This window comes from Anser anser (genome assembly GCF_964211835.1).
Source record: "Anser anser genome assembly, chromosome: 33".
Lineage (NCBI taxonomy): Eukaryota > Metazoa > Chordata > Aves > Anseriformes > Anatidae > Anser > Anser anser.
In genome coordinates, this window is record NC_139754.1 from 90370 (window position 1) to 107330 (window position 16961).

The 16961-nt window shown below is 57.8% G+C and overlaps 1 protein-coding gene across 1 annotated transcript; it reads right to left on the reverse strand.

Moving 5' to 3' along the window:
• Positions 1 to 3640: 3640 nt before the first annotated feature.
• LOC310888325 (mucin-17-like) lies at positions 3641 to 5733 on the reverse strand. The gene is made up of 3 exons (XM_083814918.1): positions 5402 to 5733; positions 4606 to 5037; positions 3641 to 4479 (listed from the first exon to the last, which is right to left on the reverse strand). Exons 1-2 carry the CDS (start codon positions 5510 to 5512, stop codon positions 4627 to 4629), a joined length of 522 nt encoding a protein of 173 aa, XP_083671044.1. The 5' UTR covers positions 5513 to 5733; the 3' UTR covers positions 3641 to 4479; positions 4606 to 4626.
• Between the last annotated feature and the right edge of the window lie 11228 nt (positions 5734 to 16961).

Here is a 16961-nt window from a genome sequence, read left to right on the forward strand (position 1 = left end):
AGTCCGTGGACGCCTCGGTACAAGTGGGTCCCCCCACCCCCCCCGGGGGGGGTGGGAAAGGGGGGGGGGGGGGGGTCACAGGTGGAGGGACATGTGAGGGGAGGGAACGCGACACCCCCCCCCCCCCGTCCCCACTCACAGCTTCACCATGGGACCCCTCCCCCCCCCCCCCCAAAAAATACCCCCCTCCAGGTCCAAATGCAGAGGCCAGAGAGGATCGCCACGCAGCTCTGAGCAGGGAGGGGGGGACACCAGGAGGCTGCCCCCCCCAACCCAGGACCCGCACAGCACTGTGGGATACCCCCCCTGCTTTTGTGGGGGGGGGGTCATGACCTCAAGTTGGGGGTCGTGGCCCTCCCTTTTAAGGTCACGACCCCCACCTTTCCTGTAGCACTTCATTTGGCCCCCACCTCTGATTGCACAAACAGGTCCTGGCCCTGCTCTCCTGGTGATGACCTCACTTGGGGGGGGGGGCCATGATGTCATTTCCGGGGTGCCCTCTCCCCCCCCCCCCCAGTTCCCTTTAAGGGCCAGGACGCCCTCTCCCTCATGCGTAGGGCTGGACCCCCTCCAATTCAAATAAATAACTACCAAGTCACTGGTGGCACTGGTTTGTACTCATTTGTACTGGGATGCTCCCAACATGCATTCCTTGGGGAAAAGGGGGAGAGAGTATGGGGGGGTGGAGCGGGGGTAGGGGTCCCTGGAAAAGTGCCCCCAACCTCAGCATTTCAAGGTGGTACGTTCCCCATTAAAAAAAAAAATTTAAAAAAGTAAAAAATAAAAAAAAATGGGATTTGGGGTCATTTGGGACATTACAGTGCAGAAAACATGCCCTGTGAATTGTGGGGGGGCGGGGGGGAGATCTTGTGGGGACCCCTCCTCAAGACCCCCATGGGACGCCCCCCAGCCATGACACCCCTCCCCCCCATAGCCCCCTCCCCATCCTTGTTTCCCATGAGACCCTCACCCACAAGACAGCACCCACCTGGGACACCACCACCCCCCCCCCCATTGGGGAACACCCCCCCGGGGACCCCCTCCTCACGTCCCATCATGTCCCATTGTGTGTGTCCCCCCCACACACACACACAGGGAGACCGAGGCCGTTTCTCCCCTTCCCCCCCCCTGCCCCCCCCGCCCCTTATGGGGCAGTTGCAGAGCCTCCTGGACTTTGCCCCCACCCACGCCTCAGCCGCTGACGTCAATGCCACCTAAGGGTGTCACGGGTGACACCGAGGCGACACCGGTGCTAATTTTAGCACAGGGCGGCGGTGCGGAAAAAGGGGGGCCCCCCCCGTGCTGGCACGCAAGCCCTGCGTGTTCCCTCCACCCCTCCCCGTGGGAACCATGGGGACAAGGACACGGTGCCACCATCCCCTGCCAAAGGGCGCCCCCATGGGTGCCACCACCCAACCCCTGTCCACAGCACCCCATGGTGCTGGGGGGCGGGGGGGGGGGCAGGGAGGCATGGGAGGTAGTGGGGGGGGTTGACCCCTTCCCCAACCCTGCACCCCTCCACCCCCACCCCCTCCCCTTCCCAGCACAAGGGACAAAGGAGATACGGGACAGGGCATCACCATCAGGCTGGCACCTCTGGGTGATAGGCACAACTATGGACATTCTGGGGTGTTTTGGGGCCATCGTAGGGGACATTTTCAGCTGTTCGGGTACATCTGGGGGGTCTTTGGGGCTTCAGGTCCAGTTTTGGGGCCATTTGGGTGGATTTCAGGTCCAGTTTGGGGGTGTTTGAGGTATCTGAGGCTGTTCGGGGCATTTTGGGTTATTCCAGATCCATTCCAGGTCCAATTTGGGGCCATTTGGGGCATTTGAGTCCATATAGGGCCATTTGGAGCCATTTGTGGATATTTTGTGGGTTTTTTTTTTTTTCAGGTCAATTCCAGGTCCAACTTTCAGGCTGCTTTGGGGCCATTCTGGGGCACTTTGGGGCTTTTCTATTCCAGGGCTGTCTAGGGGTCCACTTTCGGGCCATTTCCGGTCCGGTTTGGGGCATTTGGGGGCTGTTTGGGGAGATTTGGGGACATTTAGGAGTGTTTTGTGGCCACTTTGGGGCAATTGGTGTCCATTTTTGAGGCATTTGGGGCAATTTGGGAGCACGTCCCTGGTGTCCCCCAACCCCATCAGTGATGTCCCCCCATTCCTGATGTCCCCCATCTCCATCCCCATCCCTGGTGCCCCCCATCTCCATCCACCATATCCCCTGTCCCCAACGTCTCCCATTTGCTGGTGCCAAAGCCCAGGGAGCTGCCAGGACCTGTAGGGCTGGGGGGATCTGGGGCAAATCTGACTCAAATTTGAGACCTGGGGCTGGGGATTTGTGGGTTCTGGTCGCCCCCACCACTGGTGGAGACCCCCCAGAAGGACCCAGATGGACCCCAGCAGCTGCAGCCCCAAGGGGGCCGCAGTTGGGCAGTTCCCACCATGGCCCCGACGTCCCCTGTGACCATGGCTGGCGTGGGGCCAGTGGCAGCAGCAGAATTTTTGTTGGGATGCACAGAATTTTTATTGGGATTGCCCATCCATAAGTGGGATGGGCAGGCGCTGGCCAGGAATCCTGTCCCTCACTGCCAGGATCTGCAAACACAGGTCTTTCCTCCTCCTCGCTGAACAAACAAACGCACCCAGGTCCTGCCAAGCCCATTTCCAGTCACTGCTGGGCTGTCCTGGGCCACTTCCAGCTCTGCCAGGGTCCTACAGATTGCTTCCAAACATGGTTGGGTCTTCCCAGAGCATTTCCAGCCGCGGTTGGGTCTTCCAGAAGCATTTGGAGCCATGGTTTGCTCTTCAAAGTGCATTTCAAGTCATGATTGTGTCTTCCAAGAGCATTTCCAGCCATGGTTGTGTCTCCCAGTTGGGTCTCCCCAGGTTGACTCCTGGCCGAGACTTCCCAAATTGTTCCCAGCCACATCTGCTTCTTCCCAGTTTACTTCCGTGGGCACCGTGGTGAGCTGGAGGCAACATTGTCCTTGGAATCAGCATCGTTGATCAGGTCCTGGAAGTGCTGGTGGGCACCGAGGTGAGGAGAAGGCAACATCGTCCTTGGAATCAACATCGTTGAGAAGGTTCTGGAAGTGCTGGTCAGCAATGAGGTGAGGAGGAGCAAGCGAAGACCTTGGAGGAGAATCATTGAGAAGATTCTTGGCTTCCACATCCCCCCGCCCCACAGCGCTCTGCCCCACACCCCCCTGCCCCCATCCCAGCCCCACACCCTGTGTTCCCACCCCACATTCCCCTGCCCCACATCTCTCAGTACCTGGGTCACAGCTGGGGCCTCAGTGAGGGTCTGGCGATCTGCATCTGGGGGGGTGGAGAGAAGGAGAAGGGGACAGAGGTGAGATGGGTCTGGAGGGGCTGAGGGGTGGAGAGTGGGTGCAGGGCGGGGGATGTGTCTTGGGGGCACCCACCGGGATGTCGGTGTTCACCCCTTCCAGCGAGGCCGTGAAGCTCCGTAGGCTGCCTCCTGCTGGGGACATGCGTGGGGGGTGATTGGGTGAGCAGTGGGGCTGGGGGAGCAGCTGTGGTCCCACCGCCCCCCCCCCAGTGCTGCCCCCCGGAGCCCTCCCAACCTGGGTAGGTGGCGTTGCTGTTGCTGAGGACGAAGCCATCGGATGCCGTCCAGGTGCCGCCATCGTTCTCGTACCAGCTCTCCTCAACGGTGGCCGAAGCGTTCCTGGGGGACAGCGCCAGGGGGCTCGGAGGGGGCAGGAGGACAGAGGAGGGGGCTGTGCCCCCCCCGGCCTGCCCAGATGTCCGCCAACAACCCCATTGTGAACCCCAACCAAGCCCAGGTGTCTGCCACCAGCCCACGTGTCCGTCATCAACCAACGAACCCAAAAGACCCCGGACCATCCTATCCCATCCCATCCCTTCCAACCCAACCACCCCAACCAACCCAGAAGACCCAAAACCATCCAACCCAGCTAAACCCAACCCTACTAAACCCAACCTAACCACCCCAACCCATCCAAACCAAACCACCCCAACCCAACTCACCTCAACCCAACCCAACCAACCCAACCAACCTAATCCAATCCACACCAACAATCCCTGCCCCTCTACCTCTTCCTGCCCTTCTTCCGTATCACCAGCAGCACAGCAAGGGTGATGCAGGCGACGAGCAGCACCGTGATCACCACCCCCAACCCGGTGGCCACCTTGCTGACACGCCCAGAGCACTGGGTGCCCGTGTACCAGTAGAGCGATTCATCCCGGCAGCTGCAGGGACAAAGAAGGGTCAGGCCCGATGCTCCCAGGGGGGCGGGGGTGTGCACAGAGGGACGCGTGGTGGCACTCACAAGCACTGTGGCCCGGTGCGGGTGACGCGGCACTCGCCATGGTGGCAGTCCATGGTGCCGGGCATGTTGGCCGTGCAGTTGGTGACGCAGCGGATGGTGCTGCTCGTGTTCTGTGCGTAGTAGTAGTCCTGGTAGCCGACGGGCGCCCGCTGCTGGCACAGTGCTGAGGAGGGGGCACAGGAGGGGGTCAAATGGGGTGGTGGGGTGTATAGGGGCTGGTGGGGTACATAGTGGGCTCAGGGGGTGAATGGGGAGGTCTGTGGGGGCACCCTGGCCACCCAGGCCTCACCGTCAAATGAAGTGGACTCCGTCATGTTCTTGATGATGGGACTGGGTGGCACCTTGAAGCAGACAATGGCTGCGGGGAGAGAGAGGCTGTCAGGGACCCTTCTCTGGGGCCTCCCCGAGGGGTCGGGGGGCGAGGGGGGAGGACACAACACCCACAGGAGTCGTTCTCGCAGTCGCCCTGGCTGTCGGCAGTCTCCTGAAGCTTCTGCACCAACTCCTTCGTCTTGCTCTGGAACTCCTCGGTCAGGTTGGGGCTGGCGGTGGTTCTGAAGATGACCTCGTGGTCCACGTTGAGGCCGGTGCCCACGGGGGAGGACGCGGAGGCTCCCCCAGCCCTGCGCACCCGGGCTCCCCACCTGCTGGAGGCTGCCGGCACAATGCGGAGGATCTTCACGCCCTCGTAGCCGGGCACGGAGCTGTAGATCTTGGCCATCTGCCAGGGCGACGGGTGCCGTGAGGATGGGTGTGGTGTGGCCTGGCCTTCCCTCATGGGGCCCAGCCTCCCCTCATGCAGCCCAGCCTCTCCTTTTGCTCCCAAAATCGTCTCACGCATCCCAGCCTCCCTTTGCACAACCTAGTCTCCCTTTGTGCTCCCGGCCTCCCTTTATGCTCCCAGCCTCCGTTCACAGGGCCCAGCCTTCCGTCTCACTACTTGCCTCCCCTTTCACTCCTGGTATCCTGTTGTGCTCCCTAATTCCCCTTGTGCACCCTGGTCTCCCCTCTCGCTCCCAGCCTCCCCTCAGGTTCCCAGCCTCCCCTCATGGGGCCCAGCCTCCCCTCATGCTCCCAGACCTCACCTCCTGCCGGAATTGCTTCTCAAAGTTCTCGTAGGCCTCCGAGCGGGGGTCCTGCAGCTCCTCCGTGTAGTCGAAGTTGGTGACGGTCACCACCAGCTCCACATTGGCCATGATCGTCCCCTCAATGGCTGCGGGAGGCAGGAGGGGGCTGAGCGTGGGGGGGCCAGGGCCAGGCGGAGGCCGTGGGCTGGGGGGAGGCCGCACTTACGGATCTCAGTGGTGATGGAGTCGCTGAAGAACTCGCACGAGGGGCCGTAGAAGTCGGGGAGGCAGAGGCACTTGATGGAGTCATAGGTGCCTCCGTTCTGGCAGACCACTGCGGGGAGAGCAGATGTCAGGGGGCAGCCAGGGGTGGGGGTCCCGTGAGGAGACCCCAGGCAGAATGGGGAAGAGGGGCAGTGATGGAGGCCTAGGAGGAGGAGTGGACAAGCGAGGAAGGGGGGGGAGGGAGGATGGAAAAGAGGTGGATGCTGACCTGCAGGAATGGTGCTGGTAGACGTCGTGCTGGTGGTGGTCGTTCGGGTGGTGGTCGGTGTAGACGTGGTGGTCAGTGCAGATATGGTGGTGGGTGTAGATGTGGAGGTCGGTGTAGAGGTGGGTGTCAGTGTAGAGGTGGGTGTCAGAGTAGAAATGGTGGGTATTGGTGTAGAAGTGGGGGTCAGTGTAGAAATGGTGGGTGTCAATGTAGCGGTGGGTGTCGGTGTAGAAAGGGTGGGTGTCGGTGTAGAAATGGTGGGTGTCGGTGTAGAAGTGGGTGTCAGCGTAGAGGTGGGTATCAGTGTAGAGATGGGTGTCGGTGTAGGTGTGGGTGTTGGTGTAGAGTTGGCTGTGAGTATAGAGCTGGGTGTCAAGGTAGAGGTGGGTGTCGGTGTAGAAAGTGTGGGTGTCGGTGTAGAAATGGTGGGTGTCAGCGTAGAGGTGGGTGTCGGTGTAGAGGTGGTGGGTGTCGGTGCAGAAATGGTGGGTGTCGGTGTAAAGGTGGGTGTCAGTGTAGACGTGCGTGTCGGTGTAGAAAGGGTGGGTGTTGGTGTAGAGGTGGGTGTCAGTGTAGAGGTGGGTGTTGGTGTAGAGGTGGTGGGTGTCGGTGTAGAAATGGAGGCTGTTAATGTAGAGGTGGGTGTCAGTGTAGAGGTGGGTGTCGTTGTAGAAATGGTGGGTGTTGGTGTAGAGGTGGGTGTCGGTGTAGAGGTGGTGGGTGTTGGTGTAGAAATGGTGGGTGTCGGTGTAGAGGTTGGTGTCAGTGTAGACGCGGGTGTCGGTGTAGAAAGGGTGGGTCTTGGTGTAGAGGTGGGTGTCAGTGTAGAGGTCGGTGTTGGTGTAGAGGTGGTGGGTGTCGGTGTAGAAATGGAGGCTGTTAATGTAGAGGTGGGTGTCAGTGTAGAGGTGGGTGTCGTTGTAGAAATGGTGGGTGTTGGTGTAGAGGTGGGTGTTAGTGTAGAAATGGTGGGTGTCGGTGTAGAGGTGGGTGTTGGTGTAGAAATGGTGGGTGTAAGTGTAGAGGTGGGTATCAGTGTAGAGGTGGGTGTCGGTGTAGAGGTGGGTATCGGTGTAGATGTGGGTGTTGGTGTAGAGGTGGGTGTCAGTGTAGAAATGGTGGGTGTCGGTGTAGAAGTGGGTGTTGCTGTAGAAATGGTGGGTGTCAGAGTAGAGGTGGGTGTCGGTGTAGAAATGGTGGGGGTCAGTGTAGAGCTGGGTGTCAATGTAGAGGTGGGTGTCGGTGCAGAAAGTGTGGGTGTCGGTGTAGAAATGGTGGGTGTCGATGTAGAAGTGGGTGTCAGCATAGAGGTGGGTGTCGGCGTAGAGGTGGGTGTCGGTGTAGAAAGGGTGGGTGTCGGTGTAGAGGTGGGTGTCGGTGTAGAGGTGGGTGTCGATGTAGAGGTGGGTGTCGGTGTAGAGGTAGGTGATGGTGTAGAGGTGGGTGTCAGCGTAGAGGTGGGTGTCGGTGTAGAAATGGTGGGGGTCAGTGTAGAGGTGGGTGTCAGTGTAGAGCTGGATGTCAAGGTAGAGGTGGGTGTCGGTGCAGAAAGTGTGGGTGTCGGTGTAGAAATGGTGGGTGTCGGTGTAGAGGTGGGTGTCAGTGTAGACGTGGGTGTCGGTGTAGAAAGGGTGGGTGTTGGTGTAGAGGTGGGTGTCAGTGTAGAGGTGGGTGTTGGTGTAGAGGTGGTGGGTGTCGGTGTAGAAATGGAGACTGTTAATGTAGAGGTGGGTGTCAGTGTAGAGGTGGGTGTTGGTGTAGAAATGGTGGGTGTCAGTGTAGAGGTGTGTGTCGGTGTAGAGGTGGTGGGTGTTGGTGTAGAAATGGTGGGTGTCGGTGTTGAGGTGGGTGTCAGTGTAGACGTGGGTGTCAGTGTAGAGGTGGGTGTTGGTGTAGAGGTGGTGGGTGTCGGTGTAGAAATGGTGGGTGTCGGTGTAGAGGTGGGTGTCGGTGTAGAGGTGGGTGTCGGTGTAGAAATGGTGGGTGTCGGTGTAGAAATGGTGGGTGTCGGTGTAGAGGTGGGTGTCAGTGTAGACGTGGGTGTCGGTGTAGAAAGGGTGGGTGTCGGTGTAGAAATGGTGGGTGTCAGCGTAGAGGTGGGTGTCGGTGTAGAGGTGGTGGGTGTCGGTGTAGAAATGGTGGGTGTCGGTGTAGAGGTGGGTGTCAGTGTAGACGTGGGTGTCGGTGTAGAAAGGGTGGGTGTTGGTGTAGAGGTGGGTGTCAGTGTAGAGGTGGGTGTTGGTGTAGAGGTGGTGGGTGTCGGTGTAGAAATGGAGGCTGTTAATGTAGAGGTGGGTGTCAGCGTAGAGGTGGGTGTCGGTGTAGAAAGGGTGGGTGTCGGTGTAGAGGTGGGTGTCGGTGTAGAGGTGGGTGTCGATGTAGAGGTGGGTGTCGGTGTAGAGGTAGGTGATGGTGTAGAGGTGGGTGTCAGCGTAGAGGTGGGTGTCGGTGTAGAAATGGTGGGGGTCAGTGTAGAGGTGGGTGTCAGTGTAGAGCTGGATGTCAAGGTAGAGGTGGGTGTCGGTGCAGAAAGTGTGGGTGTCGGTGTAGAAATGGTGGGTGTCGGTGTAGAGGTGGGTGTCAGTGTAGACGTGGGTGTCGGTGTAGATGTGGGTGTTGGTGTAGAGGTGGGTGTCAGTGTAGAGTTGGGTGTTGGTGTAGAGGTGCTGGGTGTCGGTGTAGAAATGGAGGCTGTTAGTGTAGAGGTGGGTGTCGGTGTAGAGGTGGGTGTCGGTGTAGAAATGGTGGATATCAGTGTAGAGGTGGGTGTTAGTGTAGATGTGGGTGTTGGTGTAGAAAGTGTGGGTGTGGGTGTAGAGGTGGGTGCCGGTCTAGAGGCGGTGGGTGTTGGTGTAGAAATGGTGGGTGTCGGTGTAGAGGTGGGTGTCAGTGTAGACGTGGGTGTCGGTGTAGAAAGGGTGGGTGTCGGTGTAGAAATGGTGGGTGTCAGTGTAGAGGTGGGTGTCGGTGTAGAGGTGGTGGGTGTCGGTGTAGAAATGGTGGGTGTCGGTGTAGAGGTTGGTGTCAGTGTAGACATGGGTGTCGGTGTAGAAAGGGTGGGTGTTGGTGTAGGGGTGGGTGTCAGTGTAGAGGTGGGTGTTGGTGTAGAGGTGGTGGGTGTCGGTGTAGAAATGGAGGCTGTTAATGTAGAGGTGGGTGTCAGTGTAGAGGTGGGTGTCGTTGTAGAAATGGTGGGTGTTGGTGTAGAGGTGGGTGTTAGTGTAGAAATGGTGGGTGTCGGTGTAGAGGTGGGTGTTGGTGTAGAAATGGTGGGTGTCAGTGTAGAGGTGGGTATCAGTGTAGAGGTGGGTGTCGGTGTAGAGGTCGGTATCGGTGTAGATGTGGGTGTCGGTGTAGAAAGGGTGGGTGTCGGTGTAGAGGTGGGTATCGGTGTAGAGGAGGGTGTCGGTGTAGAGGTGGGTGTTCGTGTAGAAATGGTGGGTGTCGGTGTAGAGGTGGGTGTCAGTGTAGACGTGGGTGTCGGTATAGAAAGGGTGGGTGTCGGTGTAGAAATGGTGGGTGTCGGTGTAGAGGTGGGTGTCAGTGTAGACGTGGGTGTCGGTGTAGAAATGATGGGTGTCGGTGTAGAGGTGGGTGTCAGTGTAGACGTGGGTGTCGGTGTAGAAAGGGTGGGTGTTGGTGTAGAGGTGGGTGTCAGTGTAGAGGTGGGTGTTGGTGTAGAGGTGGTGGGTGTCGGTTTAGAAATGGAGGCTGTTAATGTAGAGGTGGGTGTCAGTGTAGAGGTGGGTGTCGTTGTAGAAATGGTGGGTGTTGGTGTAGAAGTGGGTGTTGGTGTAGAAACGGTGGGTGTAAGTGTAGAGGTGGGTATCAGTGTAGAGGTGGGTGTCGGTGTAGAGGTGGGTATCGGTGTAGATGTGGGTGTTGGTGTAGAGGTGGGTGTTGGTGTAGAGGTGGGTGTGAGTATAGAGCTGGGTGTCAAGGTAGAGGTGGGTGTTGGTGTAGAGGTGGTGGGTGTCGGTGTAGAAATGGTGGGTGTCAGCGTAGAGGTGGGTGTCGGTGTAGAGGTGGTGGGTGTCGGTGTAGAAATGGTGGGTGTCGGTGTAGAGGTGGGTGTCAGTGTAGACGTGCGTGTCGGTGTAGAAAGGGTGGGTGTTGGTGCAGAGGTGGGTGTCAGTGTAGAGGTGGGTGTTGGTGTAGAGGTGGTGGGTGTCGGTGTAGAAATGGAGACTGTTAATGTAGAGGTGGGTGTCAGTGTAGAGGTGGGTGTCGTTGTAGAAATGGTGGGTGTTGGTGTAGAGGTGGGTGTCGGTGTAGAGGTGGTGGGTGTCGGTGTAGAAATGGTGGGTGTCAGCGTAGAGGTGGGTGTCGGTGTAGAGGTGGTGGGTGTCGGTGTAGAAATGGTGGGTGTCGGTGTAGAGGTGGGTGTCAGTGTAGACGTGGGTGTCGGTGTAGAAAGGGTGGGTGTCGGTGTAGAAATGGTGGGTGTCAGTGTAGAGGTGGGTGTCAGTGTAGAGGTGGTGGGTGTCGGTGTAGAAATGGTGGGTGTCGGTGTAGAGGTTGGTGTCAGTGTAGACATGGGTGTCGGTGTAGAAAGGGTGGGTGTTGGTGTAGAGGTGGGTGTTGGTGTAGAGGTGGTGGGTGTCGGTGTAGAAATGGAGGCTGTTAATGTAGAGGTGGGTGTCAGTGTAGAGGTGGGTGTCGTTGTAGAAATGGTGGGTGTTGGTGTAGAGGTGGGTGTTAGTGTAGAAATGGTGGGTGTCGGTGTAGAGGTGGGTGTTGGTGTAGAAATGGTGGGTGTCAGTGTAGAGGTGGGTATCAGTGTAGACGTGGGTGTCGGTGTAGAGGTCGGTATCGGTGTAGATGTGGGTGTCGATGTAGAAAGGGTGGGTGTCGGTGTAGAGGTGGGTATCGGTGTAGAGGAGGGTGTTGGCGTAGAGGTGGGTGTTGGTGTAGAAATGGTGGGTGTTGGTGTAGAGGTGGGTGTCAGTGTAGAAATGGTGGGTGTCGGTGTAGAAGTGGGTGTTGCTGTAGAAATGGTGGGTGTCAGAGTAGAGGTGGGTGTCGGTGTAGAAATGGTGGGGGTCAGTGTAGAGCTGGGTGTCAATGTAGAGGTGGGTGTCGGTGCAGAAAGTGTGGGTGTCGGTGTAGAAATGGTGGGTGTCGATGTAGAAGTGGGTGTCAGCGTAGAGGTGGGTGTCGGTGTAGAAAGGGTGGGTGTCGGTGTAGAGGTGGGTGCCAGTGTAGAAGTGGGTGTCGATGTAGAGGTGGGTGTCGGTGTAGAGGTAGGTGATGGTGTAGAGGTGGGTGTCAGCGTAGAGGTGGGTGTCGGTGTAGAAATGGTGGGGGTCAGTGTAGAGGTGGGTGTCAGTGTAGAGCTGGATGTCAAGGTAGAGGTGGGTGTCGGTGCAGAAAGTGTGGGTGTCAGTGTAGAAATGGTGGGTGTCGGTGTAGAGGTGGGTGTCAGTGTAGACGTGGCTGTTGGTGTAGAAAGGGTGGGTGTTGGTGTAGAGGTGGGTGTCAGTGTAGAGGTGGGTGTTGGTGTAGAGGTGGTGGGTGTCGGTGTGGAAATGGAGACTGTTAATGTAGAGGTGGGTGTCAGTGTAGAGGTGGGTGTCGTTGTAGAAATGGTAGGTGTTGGCGTAGAGGTGTGTGTCGGTGTAGAGGTGGTGGGTGTCGGTGTAGACGTGGGTGTCGGTGTAGAGGTGGGTGTCGGTGTAGAAATGGTGGGGGTCAGTGTAGATGTGGGTGTCGGTGTAGAGGTGGGTGTCGTTGTAGAAATGGTGGGTGTTGGTGTAGACGTGGGTGTCGGTGTAGATGTGGGTGTCGGTGTAGAAAGGGTGGGTGTCGGTGTAGACGTGGTTGTCGGTGTAGAGGTGGGTGTTGGTGTAGAAATGGTGGTTGTCAGTGTAGAGGTGGGTGTTGGTCTAGAGGTGGGTGTCGGTGTAGAAATGGTGGGTGTCAGTTTAGATGTGGGTGTCGGTGTAGAAAGGGTGGGTGTCGATGTAGAGGTGGGTGTCGGTGTAGAAAGTGTGGGTGTTGGTGCAGAGGTGGGTGTTGGTGTAGAGGCGGTAGGTCTCGGTGTAGAAATGGTGGGTGTCAGAGTAGAGGTGGGTGCCGATGTAGAGGTGAGTGTCAATGTAGAGTTGGGTGTCGGTGTAGAAATGGTGGGTGTCAGTGTAGAGGTGGCAGGTATTGGTGTAGAGGTGGGTGTCGGTTTAGAAATGGAGGGTGTAGGTGTAGAGGTGGGTTTCAGTGTAGCTGTGGGTGTCGGTTTAGAAAGGGTGGCTGTCGGTGTAGAGGTGGGTGTCGGTGTAGAGGTGGGTGTCGGTGTAGAGGTGGGTTTCAGTGTAGAGGTGGGTGTTGTTGTAGAAAGTGTGGGTGTCGGTGTAGAGGTGAGTGTCGGTGGAGAAATGGTGGGTATCAGGGTAGAAATGGTGGGTATCAGTGTTGATGTCGGTGTCACTGTAGAGGTGGCGGGTGTCGGTGTAGAGGTGGGTGTTGGTGTAGAAATGGTGGGTGTTGGTGTAGAGGTGGGTGTCGGTGTAGCGGTGGGTGATGGTGTAGAGCTGGGTGTCAGCGTAGAGGTGGGTGTCAGTGGAGAAATGGTGGGTATCGATGTAGATGTCGGTGTCAGTGTAGAGGTGGCGGGTGTCGGTGTAGAGGTGGGTGTTGGTGTAGAAATGGTGGGTGCCGGGGTAGAGGTGGGTATCGGTGTAGAGGTGGGTATCTGTATAGAGGTGGGTGTCAGTGTAGAGGTGGGTGTCGGTGTAGAAATGGTGGGTGTCGGTGTAGAGGTGGGTGTCAACGTAGACGTGGCAGGTATTGGTGTAGAGGTGGGTGTCAGTGTAGAAATGGTGGCGGTCAGTGTAGAGGTGGGTGTCAGTGTAGAGCTGGGTGTCAAGGTAGAGGTGGGTGTCGGTGCAGAACGTGTGGGTGTCGGTGTAGAAATGGTGGTTGTCGGGGTAGAAGTGGGTGTCAGCGTAGAGGTGGGTGTCAGTGTAGACGTGGGTGTCGGTGTAGAAAGGGTGGGTGTTGGTGTAGAGGTGGGTGTCAGTGTAGAGGTGGGTGTTGGTGTAGAGGTGGTGGGTGTCGGTGTAGAAATGGAGGCTGTTAATGTAGAGGTGGGTGTCAGTGTAGAGGTGGGGGTCGTTGTAGAAATGGTGGGTGTCAGTGTAGAAGTGGGTGTTGGTGTAGAAATGGTGGGTGTCAGTGTAGAGGTGGGTGTCGATGTAGAGGTTGGTGTCGGTGTAGAGGTGGGTGATGGTGTAGAGGTGGGTGTCAGCGTAGAGGTGGGTGTCAGTGTAGAGTTGGTTGGTGTCGGTGTAGAAATGGCAGGTGTAGGTGTAGAGCTGGGTGTCGGTGTAGAAAGGGTGGGTGTCGGGGTAGAAATGGTGGGTATCGGTGTAAATGTCAGTGTCAGTGTACAGGTGGCGGGTGTCGGTGTAGAGGTGGGTGTCGGTGTAGAGGAGGTGGGTGTCGGTGTAGAAATGGTGGGTGTCGGTGTAGACGTGGGTGTCGGTGTAGAGGTGGTGGGTGTCAGTGTAGAGTTGGTGGTCACTGTGGAGGTAGATATGGTCGTTACTGAGGAAGTAAACCAAGCGGAGTTTAGGTCAGTGAACTTTTGGTGGAGGACGCCATGGAGGTCTCAGCTGAGGTGATCCCCGGGATGCTCGTGGGAGTCCCATGGGAGCTTGTGGTAGTTCTGAGAAAGCTGGTGGGATTTTCATGGGTGCTGCTCTGGGTCCCAGGGGGCTCATCGGGGTTTTAGGGGTGCTGGCAGGGGTCTCTGTAGTGATTTCTCTGCTCCCTGTTATGCTGTTGCTCCCTGTGGAGGCTGCATCACTCTGCGCCGTGTTGAGGCCGCCCCGTCCCACACCTTTCCCCTTTGCCTCCCCTCCGGCCTCACCCGTGGCCGTGCCCCCTTCCCCCCTGGCCTCTTCCCCACTTTCGCTTTCATCTGACCCTTGTCCTGTTCCTGTTCACACGTCCGTGGGACGGGTGGGGCAGAGGCTGCATAGGAGGACATGGACTCCAGTGTCCCAATTTTTGGCCTCTTCTGCCCAAGCTCATGGCCTCCACTGTCCCAGTTCTGGCCTCCAGTGCCCCAATCCTGACTTCAACTGCCCCAATTCTGGCCTCCTGTGCCCAAATTTTTGCCTCCACTGCCCCAGTTCCGGCCTCCGATGCCACAGTTCTGGCCTCCACCGCCCCCAATTCATCATCTACACTGCCACGATTTGTGGCCTCCCCTGCCCCAATTTTGACCTCCACTGGCCCTCATCAGTGCCATCACCGCGGGGCAGGAGGCTGTGGAGTGTCTCCATCCCCATCCTTATCCTCGTTCTCCTCCCCAATGTCCCTGTCCCCCTCCCCAGTGTCCCCGTCCCGCTCCCCAATGTACCAGCCCCCGTCCCCACCAGGACGGTGCCACCTCAGGCCATGGAGGCCGATTCCTCCCTCAGCCTCCCCAGCGCACCCCAAGGAGATGCCCCAGGGGAGGACGCCTCCTCCCGCCCCCATGGCTGCATTTCGGTGACCCCTGGCCAGGCTGCACTCACCTGCCACTTCCCCGTAGAGGAGGAGGAGGAAGAGGAGGAGGAAGGCCTGGGTGCAAGACCCCATCTTGCTGCCCCCCAGCCCCGCGGCGCTGCCAGCAGCATCCCAGTGCGGAGCCATGCCTGGGGCAGGAGTGGCAGTGGGGAACTTTGCCCTTCTGCAGGGAGGAGCTGCGTGTTCCCAGGGCAGGCAGTGTTTTGGGGGGGGCACGGCCGTTCCCAGACCAATTGTGGGCACCATGACTGTGGGGACAAACATGACGGTCCCCTCCCCATTACTGGGGACAACCACGACGGCCCCCTCCCCAGTATCACCACCCTGGGGGTATCGCGGTGTCCTGGGGAGGGGGTGTTTGTTCCTTTTGGGGTGAATCTGACCCAATTTGGGGACTGGGGGCTGGGGTTGGGGGCTGGTAGATGGATTCCAGCCATCGTGGGGTCTTCCCAGGTCGTGTCCAACCATCGTTGGGTTCTCCAAGATTGATTCCAACCATCACTGGTTGGTCCAAGATCATTTCCAACCATCTTTGTGTCCCCCAACATCAATTCCAATCATTGTTGGGTCCCCAAGATCGATTCCAACCATCGCAGTGTGCTCAGGTGGCCAAGAAGGCCAACAGCATCCTGGCTTGCATAAGAAGCAGTGTGGCCAGCAGGGCTAGGGAGGTGGTTGTCCCCCTGTACTCGGCTCTGGTGAGGCCACACCTCGAGTACTGTGTTCAGTTTTGGGCCCCTCACTACAAGAAGGACACGGAGGTGCTCGAGCGAGTCCAGAGAAGGGCAACGAGGCTGGTGAGGGGTCTGGAGAACAAGTCTTACGAGGAGCGGCTGAGGGAGCTGGGGGTGTTCAGTCTGGAGAAGAGGAGGCTCGGGGCGACCTTATCGCTCTCTACAGGTACCTTAAAGGAGGCTGTAGCGAGGTGGGGGTTGGGCTATTCTCCCACGTGCCTGGTGACAGGACGAGGGGGAAGGGGCTGAAGTTGCACCAGGGGAGGTTTAGGTGGGATATTAGGAAGAACTTCTTTACTGAAAGGGTTGTGAGGCATTGGGATGGGCTGCCCAGGGAAGTGTCTGAGTCACCATCCCTGGAGGTCTTTAGAAGACGTTTAGATGTAGAGCTCAGTGATATGGTTTAGTGGAGGACTTGTTAGTGCTAGGTCAGGGGTTGGACTCGGTGATCTTGGAGGTCTCTTCCAACCTAGATGGTTCTGTGATTCTGTGATATGGGGGCATTTGGAGCCATTTGGGGATATTTTGGTGTTTTTTTTTTTTTTTTCAGGTCTATTCCAGGTCCAATGTTCAGGCTGCTTTGGGGCCGTTCTGGGGCACTTTGGGGCTTTTCTATTCCAGGGCTGTCTTGGGGTCCACTTTCGGGCCATTTCAGGTCTATTTTGGGACATTTGGGGACTGTTTGGGGACGTATGGAGACATTTAGGTGTGTTTTGTGTTCACTTTGGGGCAATTTGTGTTCATTTTTGAGGCATTTGGGGCAATTAGGGAGCACATCCACATCCTTTTTGTCTCCCAACCCCATCAGTGATGTCCCCCCATCCCTGGTGCCCCCCATCTCCATCCCTGGCGTCCCCCATCCCCATCTTTGGTGTCCCCCCATCTTTGGTGTCCCCCCCATCTTTGGTGTCCATCCCTATCCCTTGTGCCCCCCATCTCCATCCACCATGTCTCCCATCCCCAATGTCCCCTGTCCCTGTCACCTTCCCCTGAGGCTTTGCTGGTGCCCAGGGAGCTGCCAGCACCTGTAGGGCTGGGGGCATTTGGAGACCTTCTAGGACCTGTAGGGCTGGGGGGATTTGGGGTGAATCTGACCTCAATTTGGAACTGGGAGCTGGGAATTTGTGGGTTCTGGTGGCTTCCAGCTCTGGTGGAGACCCCCCAGAAGGACCTAGATGGACCCCAGCAGCTGCAGCCCCAAGGGGGCCGTGGTTGGCTGGTTCCCACCCTGGACCCAACATCCCCTGTGTCCATGGCTGGCGTGGGGCCGGAGGCAGCAGCAGAATTTTTGTTGGGATGCACAGAATTTTTATTGGGATTGCCCAACCCTAAGTGGGATGGGCAGGCGCTGGCCGGGAGTCTTGTCCCCCACTGCCAGGTTCTGCAAACACAGGTCTTTCCTCCTCGTCGCTGAGCAAAAAAGCATGCCCGGGTCCTGCCTAGCCCATTTCCAGTCACTGCTGGGCTGTCCTGGGCCGCTTCCAGCTCCACCAGGGTCCTACAGATTGCTTCCAGCCGTGGTTGGGCCTTCAAAGAGCATTTCCAGCCGTGGTTGGGTCTTCCAAGAGCATTTTCAGCCATGATTGTGTCTTCCAAGAGCATTTTGAGTCATGGCTGGGTTGTGATTCCAAGAGCATTTCCAGTCATAGTTAGGTCTCCCGGTTGGGTCTCCCCAGTTTGACCCCTGGCCGAGTCTTCCCAAATTGTTCCCAGCCCATATGGTTCTTCCCAGATTACTCCCATGGGCACCGTGGTGAGCAGGAGATAACAATGACCTTGGAAGCCGCGTCGCTGAGAAGGTACTGGAAGTTCTGGTGGGCACCAAGGTCAGCAGGAGGCA

Bases quoted from the DNA above. Each gene is read 5' to 3' on its own strand.
- LOC310888325 (XM_083814918.1), bottom strand. From the start codon at position 5,512: ATGGCCAATGTGGAGCTGGTGGTGACCGTCACCAACTTCGACTACACG. The intron at 5,038-5,401 runs GTGAGGTCTGGG...TCGCCCTGGCAG, and splicing joins AGAAGCAATTCCGGCAGGAG to ATGGCCAAGATCTACAGCTC.